At 40.2% G+C, this 11,132-nt stretch overlaps 1 protein-coding gene across 1 annotated transcript in view; it reads left to right on the plus strand.

Moving 5' to 3' along the window:
* GRK7 (G protein-coupled receptor kinase 7) overlaps positions 1-3,885 on the plus strand; it is a 33,951-nt gene extending 30,066 nt beyond the window's left edge. The window contains exon 4 of the mRNA XM_044432924.1: positions 3,561-3,885. Within this exon, the coding sequence (XP_044288859.1) occupies positions 3,561-3,885 (325 nt within the window). The remainder of the gene's footprint in view (positions 1-3,560) is intronic.
* Positions 3,886-11,132: the final 7,247 nt, after the last annotated feature.

An 11,132-nucleotide genomic window follows, 5' to 3' on the forward strand; every position in this document is an offset into this window, starting at 1 on the left:
GAGATGGTGCTAAAATGTCACTTACAAAGCAGGGAGTAGGGGAGGGCTATTCGGCTTTATTTAAAATTTTATTCCTTACCACAGCCTGTTGGCACTGAACTCACAGACAAGCAGCAAATGGGATCTCAAAGGGGGATGTCCAAACTAGAGAGTCTGTGGAATGTGTATGATACCCCACAGACCTTAAAGGAGGCAAGATTTCTAGCCCTTAACTTGGATTAGATCAGAGCATGGGTGCTTTTATCACATGGACAGTAACAGGAAAGTCTCACTCTTTCTTACTTTAACCTTATTTTACAGAATTGTGATGAGAGGAAATCATGTTCTTTAGCATGAGAGAAGCACTGCATGTTTTACGGTATATTGTTTGGACTGGATTTGAGTAGTATCAGACTATTTTTGTGGAAATGCAAATGGTGAAAATACTGCCTACATAGTCAATTCTACACCTTTTTGCTTGTTCTGAGAGAATGTCTTGCATTTCTGTTGGAATTTCTGGTTGCAGTCCTCCATCGAGGAAGGCAAGGGCAAGGCGCTCCCCTTTCTTCCTACTCGTAGCTTCTCCAAATGCCAGTGTTCATGCTGAGTGCTTCCCTGTATCTGTGACCTTTGTTTTGGCCTTTAACTATATTCCTGGTCTGTGGCCCCATCTCCAGGACTCTATGCATACTCGGCAACATTTCCCAGATTAGAATACATGTAATTCTTGTGAGCCGTCCAGAGACGCAGAGTGATTGGACAGCCTAGAAATATCCCAAATAAATAAATTAATTAAATAATTTGTAATGATGCTAAAGATCATTTGTAATATTTTCACTGCTTAGGCTCCCCCCCACACACACCTGCCCCACATGCATACATGTACAATTATACCCTGAGCTGGCAACATGGGTAGGCACGGTTGGGCACCTGCCAAGGGCCCACAACCAAGCAGGGGGTGACTGATAGGAGCCCCAGGACTTGCTCCTCCTTTTCACTTTTGCAACCTGCTTGTTCACCTGCCTCTTGCTTTGGCCCAGGCAATAGTGGTGGTGGTGAGAAGGAGCAGCGGCATGTGCTCTGCCTCTGAAGCAAGCAATGAGAAAGAGACTGAGGAACACCAGGAGGTGGTGATTATAGTGATGAGAAAGTAGGTGCAGGAGGGCTGTGGGGCATTGAGTGTGCCAGGCCTTCCAAACACTAGAGCTGGCAATGGATTGCACCAGTGTTCATTGATTTAAAATTTTTTTACCCTATGTTTGCATGGTCACAGATGAAAAAACCATGGCGGCCTCTTCCCCCTGCCCTCCACATGCTAGTCACATGCCCTGTGGCTCACAGCTTCCCATGTTATCCAAGCCTGGTGAGATGCATGGTAGGAGTAGCTTCATTGCCACACTAGAGTCCTGGATTGTTGTAGTGTTTTGGGGTGATTTCAAACCCACTCCCTGCCACATACCTCGCTGCCTGAGAGGCTATTTAGGCAAATTGCAGTGAGCAAATTTAGGCAAATTTAGGCTATTTAGGCAAATTTCAGTGAGCAACCGATACACACAGGTGAGGAAAACAAGCTGCCATGGCTACTTTTTCCCATGATTGTGCGAAGCCAGTCACAGTCTTACAAATATTCTACCAAGTTCAAAATATACCACAATATCAATAAAGTGTACTATAGTTTTCATGGTGCCTCTGTGAGACCAAACAGAATATATGACCCAACAAAGGGAAGGGTGAAGATTTTGGAATGTGGAAATATATGATCCAAAAAATGGGAGGGTAATTTTTTTGGGAGATTTTGCATAAAGATTATATCTATAGGCGCAAATTTAGAAACCATTATTCTAATTTCAATAGAATCACAGTATATCTCACCATTGTGTGTCTGTTCAGGCACATGGCCTCCATTCTTGTAGTTTTTTATCATTAAATTGGAGCTAGACAGGACAGTCCTTTGAATGGAGGTCTGCCCTTTGCAAAGTAGGGCTTTTGGCTACTCTAGTTCATTTTCTGGCACTTGTATACGAGAGACATAATGCATCCTCCACCACCTCACTCAGAAATGCAATGTCCAAAGACTCAGGAATGAGCCAAACACTGCGGAATGACAACTCAAGCAACACAACATTTTCACTGGGCAGTCCCAAAAGGCAAAGACAGACTTTTCCTGCTAAATATCGTTAGGAGTCTGTCTTATAAGCTGCTTATTGTGAAACTTTATATGGTACATTGCCTTCTTGACTATTCAAAGGAAGACAGATATTGGTGACAAGGGAATGATCTAACAGAGTCTAGTATTTTTCTACTTTGAACTTGGTGAATGTCTCTGGATGGAAGTATTTGAGAACCCACTGTAAACTGTTCTTCTAAGCTATAAAAGGCAAAAGCAAGAAGAAACCGAAGCAATTATATTTGAAACACATATACACACCATTTGGACCTCATATTTTGCATTAGAAATGCTTTTAGATTCTGCTTTCAGGGTTCTTCTATATTTAATATAGCTTTATTCTGATCTTGACAACCGTAAAGCCATGCTACAAATTGTTTGAGGAGTGTTGTAAGAATTTCTATAACACATGGACAAGTTCCTTGTGATAATTGTGAGACTCTTTATTAAACTTACAGGAATTTAACTCTGGTTTAAGTAACACAGCATATCTGAAGTTAAGACTGATGCTGATGCTTAGAATTTTCCATACATGATTGATTAAAGCCAATGGGAAATAGGCTATTGTGCCCACATGTCAGCAACAGCAACTGCGTGTGCAATGGGGGTTAGCATTTCATGAAACAAGCCAAAATGAGTGCAAATGCCAATTCCAGAATATAGCAGGTTAGTGGAGTTTATGGAAGAGAGCTGTGCTGACTGGTCCCAATCTGAAAACTAGCATTTCCACTGCTTCAGGGCTTACTTTATGAAATGCTGTATCCCTGTTGTGCCAATGGACACTCCTGTTGGGGCAAGACAATCAGCAGGAGCATCACAGCCCCACTGGATACTGCCTGATGGGTCTTCTAAATAAACCTACTTTGGAATGCGGGATTTTGTTTTGGTCTGTGAAGTAGAAAAGTGTTTCCTCCTTTGACTGGCCAATGTCTCTAGTTCCTAGAAAACCAAAGGAGAAATCAAACTGTCTTTGTGCATTTCTCTTTGATCCAACAATTGAATACAGCATACCCCCGTGAAGTTGCGGCCTCAGTCTTTCGCGGAATTTTCCTCGCCATGTGGCAGCTTGCTCACAAGGAGATCGGTTTGGACTCACTCAGAGGAAACAATCACTGCATGCGCCCAGCTCAACCCCCCCCCCCCGCCCTCACCGCCTTGGCGGCCCACCCATCACTGGCACCTTTAAACTGGCCCCCTGTTCAAAAAGTTTGAGGACCCCTGTCTAAGGCTTCTTGTAATGAACCTTTACCACATTCACAATTTGCGGTTTTTTACAATTCGCAGGTGCTTTAGGAATGCAACCCCATGAATTTCGGGGGACTACTGTATACCTAATGTCTGTTTGTTTGAGTTTACATTTGTAATTCAGAACTAGATTTCTCTTGCTAGTGATATCTTCTTGTTCTTACTGCAGGAGTAATGACGACGATCCCAGGAAACATCCTTTCTTCAAGTCAATCAACTTCCATCGGCTGGAGGCAGGCCTTATAGATCCTCCCTTTGTGCCAGATCCATCTGTTGTCTATGCCAAAGATGTTGCAGACATTGCTGATTTCTCTGAAGTTCGTGGAATTGAATTTGATGATAAAGACAAGAAATTCTTCAAGAAATTTGCAACTGGTGCTATCCCAATACCCTGGCAGGAAGAAGTTATTGAAACAGGACTCTTTGAAGATTTGAATAATCCCAACAGACTAGTTGGAGATGATTCCAAATCTGGAGTTTGTTTGTTGTTATAAATATTCCATCAAGAACATAAAAAGTGGAAATACACCACTGAATCTTCCATGATTTCAAAAACCCAAAAGATGATTTAGCAAGAACTCATTGACATCATAAAGCCAAGCTGAATCAATGGTTCTCGTCTGTGTTGGTATCGTGCTGGAAATTTTGTAACAAAGAATCAAGATTCTTTTCTGACAGTGAGAAGATTTAACAGCCTGTTATGGTTTCTCAGTAAAATGTGCAAAATGGCATCAGGCACTTGGACTTAAACCTACCTTGCTTGGGGCTACCATAACTTTGTTAGGATTCTGTAGTAATATATCCAAGTTCCTTGTAAACAACAGCAGCAGCAACATTCACCAATGGAATGAGATTTGACATAGTATGCACTGATTTATATTAAGTAGCAAACTCAGAAAATGTATATAGGCTAAATCTTGCAGATTATGCTATTCCATATATATATACATTAATGTAATTGTCAATGAAATATTTGTTATTGATTTCAACTTCCTATCAGATTTCCTGATAGTATCATTTCATTCTGATGAAAGCTGTAGTTTAAATTAAACTACAAATAAATCACGCCAGTTTGTAACTGGCCTTAAAGGAAAGATATAATGCAAATGCAATGAGTATGTTTATTCATCCAACAACAGAATTAATACAGATTGCTAAACATTTTTACAAGTGCTTTTAAATGTTGGAAAATAATATACATACTTGTTTATAGCTTAAACATGTACTTCTATGGTTTCTTGTATAAAGTTTTATAGATATCTCACTTAGGAATCATTGCTGTTGTCAATGATGATGATGTTGGCATTCTTAAAACTAGTTTTCTTAAGTTGGCAAATATGTGCTGTAAACATAGAGTTATTGGGGGCTCTTCAAGGGTATAAAACAATCAGTTCTGAAAAGCAAATGTCTGACATTGTGCTTCTAGGATCAAGTCTCTGGGGGACCTTTATGCATGTTATGCTTTGCTCATCCCTTCCTCTTAAATTCTTCAGTGAAATTTTGGTTTAAAAGCAAACATGGAATTGAACACATAAGAAAGTTTATGGCTGGAGAAAATGCAGAGTCATACCTTTGTTGATATGATGCAAAGAGGCACCACTACACAGGTGCCACCAAAGACTCGCCAATAGGTTTTAAGTTTTTAATTATTTTACATATGGATTACTTTGCTTTTGTAAAGGATAATTACTGTGATGTTTCCAATTCAGTACAAGAGCCCTTTCTCATGTAAAAATAAAATAAAAACTTGGTGCAATTTGCAATATTGAACCCAGTCCATGTATATATGCACCTGCCATTTAGTAGTGAGAGGCTTAATGTAAAGCATATTCTGAATTTCATACACTAAACAGAACATAGTAATTACAGATATGGGGCAGGTCTAAATTTTGTATAAAGCAATAGAAATTTTAAATGAGCTGTGTCTCTGCATATGAATTCTACTATTCAGTTTTGTGTTGCAATGTACATTTCTTATAATTCATTCTTGATATGTAATAGTGATGAAAACTCCTGATTCATACAGAACAGCTGGAGAGGGAATAGACACAGGCTTGACAAAAGCAAAGGGAAACATCTTCCATTCTGTATGTTCCCTTAGCTGAAATGAAAACCATAAAAATGTTTTCCCAGACTGATTTCATGCAGGCTCTCATTTCTGGCCGATAGAATTACATGGGTTTAGGACCAGAACTGTGACTTATGTTAAAACCAGAAGGGATCCACTTATTATGATAGGACAAGAGTTGTTACACTGTGCCAAAATCTGTCTTTTGCCCAGCATACTGCAAAGTTTGTGAACTGCCCAGAGAGGTGGGAATCTGCACTCCTTCTGCTCACCCTTTGCAGCTGGCATGGAAAGAACCATGCGGCCTGAGTCTCTGAAGTCAGCCATTTGGCCTCAATAAGGAGATAAAGGGAGCATTTTGGTGGGCTGGGGGAAAACTGCCAAGCTACGAGTAGGGCATAATGGATTCTGTATCCTCTACATCCTCCTTTCCTTTTCTGAAGCTCCTCAACTAGATAGCTGACAATGTACATCTAGCAAACATTTAGAATGGGAGGTGAAGGAAGGCAAACTTTGCCTTTTCTGCTCCTCCCATTCTGCATCGGATAATTGTCACCCTACAAGTTGATGATCATGTCAGCTGGATTGGTTCCTTAAATGCAAGGCCAGGGTTGGGAAAGTAGAGGTGGGGTGGAATGCACAGTAAAGCTTGTTCATACTGCATAACAAGCTTCCTTGCCCCCAAGCAGGGCTATCTCAAATCAATCTAGTACAACATAAATCACAAGTGGTCCACAATTACAAAGGGCAGCAACTTGTCGAATGGATGCCGTGTAAATAATCCAACAAACATGCAGTTTAGCTAAGCAAACCACACTGCAGGTGTTGGGAAAACATTGGTCTAGCAAGCTGTCATGACCAGTGTGGACAGTCCTTCATTCTTAATCTCTGAGAAACTGAGCCAAACAAGGTATTCGGATCTAAGAACAAAGGACACTGCATTATACCAGATCAGACTGTATGTCCATCATTTTTGGTTTTGACTGGCAGCTAGACTTCTGGGTCACAGAAACAACTCTTTTCCCCTGGCTGCTTCCTGATCCTTTTTAAACTGGAGATGCTAGTAATTGAACCTGAGACCATTGGGATGCAAACATGTGCTCTAGCACTTAGCCATGGCTCTCTGCTTAGTGTGGCCCGACTACATTAGTATGCTTCAAACACAGGGACTGGGTATTTACACCCCCATAAACCACAGTATGTTGTGAGCCTTGTCAGTGTCAGTATGACAGCATGGCTTGTCCTAAAAGCCAAAAAATCTCACGCTGCTTTTTGCATTTTTGCAGTGGTGCCTCCAGCCTTCCGCCTGCCTTGCTAGTGACTGCCCCTCCACTGATGCCAAATCAGCACTTGGAAGGACCATTCTTGGTAACACCTGTTCTTTTTTCCAGAGCTTTGAAAGTATGCAAATAGAATCCCTGCTTTTGTGCATTTGTGAAAGATTGAGACAATATCATCACCACCACCACCACTACAATCAGTCCCCCTTTAGCATCTCTCTCTCTCTGTTGCATGCACACGCGCGCACACACACACATGGTGATCAACAAAGGGGAGCAACAACTTGTAAAAGCTGTGCAGAGAAACACACAAACATGGAGAAATGTCCTTCATGAAGAGCAAATTGCCATAATTACAAAAGAGAAATCATTTTGCATAAGTATGCACTGCAAAGAATAAAGGTCTGAGACAACAGACAGAAACCTCCAGAAGCGAGAGGCAGCACACAGTGTTTCTGGCATCTGGCAAACAAAGAACAAAAACCAATGTGGATGTAAAAGTTGGCAGATATAAGAAAATTATTCAGTTCAAACTGGACTTAGTAGCTGATGTCAACTACATACCAGCAGTACAGAATGCTAGCATAGGAGTTGGACCTAGAAACAGCTAATATACCAACCTTAACAGGATATGGAAGACAGTCGTTAAATATGGCAGGCAAATGCACTTTGAAGAGCAAGTACAATAAATCTATTCATCCTTTAAAATTTTATATACCGGAAACTCCCACAAAAGCAGTTCAGGGAAACTGCTTATGTCAGCTACCAAATTCAATAAAGGTTGTGAGACTGGTGAACCCAGAACACATGAAATGAACAAAAGGAAAAGTAAATGACTGTTTTGCTGATGTTGTGGGCTGGCCTTCTCCCACTCCTTACAAGCAAAGCAGAGCAACATTTTCCTAACTTTCTTACGTTAAAGCTGACCAGCTTGGCTGGCTGTGTGGTACCAAATAAAGTATTGCAAAAGTCAATAAAGACACAAGTGAAGTTAGAATACTGGTCATTAGAGAAAAGCAGTTTAATAATATGAAGTTAATTCCAAACTGGATACTTCCCTTCCAAACCAAAAAGAGCTAACTGGTGGATCATGCTGCTTATGGGTCAATCACCTGGGATGTTAAACTCTTCTCAGTTGGTCCACCTTCTCCACCTGATGTCATATGATTGGGCCAATGATGTTAAGTCTGTGCCTATTCATCTCAGCTTGCTTACTAGAATTTCCGTCAAAGGCTGTAGCAGCCAATGTGTTTACAGGTGAAGGCTATGCACTAGGATAGTGTCAAATAAAGCTGAAACCAGCAGTACACTAAGAAGACTTCCTATTGCACATAAACAGAGAATTGAGAACTCTTGGGAATGCTAGTGAAACCAAATGAACAGAAATGGCAAGCTCTGTGGTAGCCACTGAGAAGAAAACTCTAAGCAGTTACAAATTTGTTTAGAGCCAAGAGACTTAGATCAGGTCATCATTGAGAGAATTCTACAAAATGCCTGCACTAGACAATATACAATCAAGTTGTTTAAAGCCAAGTATTTTAGTGCACTGGATGCAGAGTCAAGTTACTGGCCAGTGAAACTAGATGAGGAAAGCAATGAATAGGCAACTTTTAACTCCCCATCTGGTCACTGGCACTTTCCTTTTTGAAATTTTCTCAGCCCAGGAAATTTAAACTTTTAAAAGCCCATAAAGTTTTGGAAGCATTGCAGGATATTAAAGTCATTACTGATGACATATTTGTGCATGGTTTCACTGAAGAAAGCTAAGGCAGCAACCTGAAAACATAATTGGACAAGTACAGAGAAAACAACTTGACATTAAATCCAAATAAGAGGCAGTTTGGCATCAACAGTGCAGCTATTTTGGTCATACACAGCCTGCTAAAGGGATAAAACCAGACCTAGAAAATATTGCAGCAATAAAGCAACTAGAAACCCCAAAGTTCAGATCAGATCTAGAAACTATAATGTGTGTTGCTTAGCCATATGTGCCACAGTATTTGCCACAAATGGCTCTACCGCTGAGAGAACTGCTCAGGAAGAACACTGAATGGGTCTGAAATGAGTCTGATGACAAGACCGTCCAAGAAGTAAAAGTATTCCTAACAACCACCACAGACCCAGTTCTTCAGTATTTTGATGGAGAACAAGAAGTGACAGTGCAAATTAATCACAGTCTTGAATAGGAACAGTACTGCTTCAAGAAAGAAAATAGCTTGCATATGTATCTGACTGACAAAATGAAAAAGAAATATTTTCCATTGTGGCAGGATGTGAGGAATTCTATCAATACATCTATGGCAGAACATAAGAGCAGAAATGAACCATAAGCCTCCTGAACATACAATGAAGAACCCTCTAGCTGAGGCACTGCCAGATTGCAAAGGATGATCTTGTGTTTTCAAAAATACGAGCTGAGAATCTTGTGCAGGATTCCAAGTTAAACCATCCCTCTCAGATGGCTGTCCAATTGCAAATTATATAATATTCATTCATTCATTCATTCAGTTTATAGTCCACATTAAATTAATCCAAGGACTTTCTAAATGGATTATAGAAGAACAATATAAACAACATCTGATAAAAATATATAACAACATAATGCCACTGAAGGATCAGATATAAATAGATTTAAATACTATTAAAACTGCATATTATGATAGAGGTGCAAAGTTACTCTGGGTAGGAAATTCTGTAAGGATTGAACAGAAAACATTAGCAGCATTACGTCTCCAATGATTGGCCAATTTAATTAAACCCTATGAATGAGACATTATAGCATCCGATGTGTGCAAAACATCTGGTTTACTGCATTAAGTGTTGCCTGAGATCCATAGTCCCTTGTGAAATGGGTAATAATTTATTTATTTATTTATTTAGAGAACTTCTATGCTGCCCCATTCGCCGAAACCTCGGGGCGGCTCACAATCATAATCATGAAGGATAATAATGATAATTGTCCATTCCATGGGCAATATGAAGTGCTCCAGTTCATTATGTCATACTTGGTTAAGACCCTAGGTGTCATATTTATTCACTTATATTAAATATTGATAAATATAAATTGCAGGCTGATGTAGTTTTTCAGTCTTAATCAATGCTTTCAGTAACACGGGCAACTCAGGGGTTGTAAAAGCCTCAGGGCTGAATCTAGATTTGAACAAATGTTTCAATTGCATCTATTGCCATGCATCTGTGACTGACAATTTATATTTTCCTGCAAAGCAGAGAATGGCAAAAAATATAATTAGAACTAACAAGCTTGTCCTAAGTAAAAATCAGCCTGTCTGTCCAGGTCTGCCAAATAAACATCTTCTTGACAATTTTTAAATCTGGATCTCCCCATAAAGTTAATTTTGCATGTGAAAATACATTGCACTGCAGTTAACATGAAAGCATATGCCACTGCCCTAGTTGGCACAAGTGGAAGGGAATGCATTCTCTAATTTGCAATTGTCCCCAGCATTAATAACAGGTGTCGCTGGAACACCACATGCATAGTGAAATCAGAGAAAGAAAGGAGGGAGGGAGAAATAAATGAGAAATGGAAGGCAACTCTATGTTCTAGAGTTCATCTTAGAGCAACCAACAAATTATGACTGAAAAGATGCTTGAGTCAGAAGCAGAATTCTTCGTGAATGGGTGGCAAGCAGTTCTAGACAATATGCAAGATAGAGTTTGCAACTAAAGCCAAATATTTAGAAGGATTATGTACCAGCATGACGGTTTTACTTATTTCAAATAAAAGATAAAAGGTAGCCTGATTTAAAAGAGGAAAGTGTCATACTTAGAAATAATCAAGTATTTCTTCTGAGGCTATAGGGGACAATAAAGAGCACTATACATACTTGTAAAGAAAGCACTGGAAGGCTGAATAAAGAAGCTAGTTGCTGTTGCAAAGATAAGATGGTTTCAATCTCCTTTTGAGAAAGCAGAGACAGAACAATGTCAGTGTAGATCCAGGAACTAAACACTCTCAGAAGGCATCTTAGGAAATCTATTTCAGACTGCAGCCAAGAAATTAAAAGACGCTTGCTCCGTGGGAGGAAAGCTATGGCAAATCTAGACAGCATACTAAAAAGCAGAGACCTCACCCTGCCGACAGAAGTGCATATAGTCAAGGCTATGGTTTTCCCAGTTGCAATGTATGGCTGTGAAAGCTGGACCATAAGGAAGGCTGAGCGCCGAAGAATTGAGGCCTTTGAATTGTGGTGCTGGAGGAGACTCCTGCGAGTCCCTTGGACCGCAAGGTGATCAAACTGGTCAGTCCTAGGGGAGATCAACTCTGACTGCTCTTTAAAAGGCCAGATACTGAAGATGAAACTCAAATACTTTGGCCACCTAATGCAGAAGGAAGGACTCCCTGGAGAAGAGCCTAATGCTGGGAACAATA

The sequence above is a fragment of the Varanus komodoensis genome, unplaced genomic scaffold, assembly GCF_004798865.1.
Source record: "Varanus komodoensis strain SLA01 unplaced genomic scaffold, ASM479886v1 scaffold25, whole genome shotgun sequence".
Lineage (NCBI taxonomy): Eukaryota > Metazoa > Chordata > Lepidosauria > Squamata > Varanidae > Varanus > Varanus komodoensis.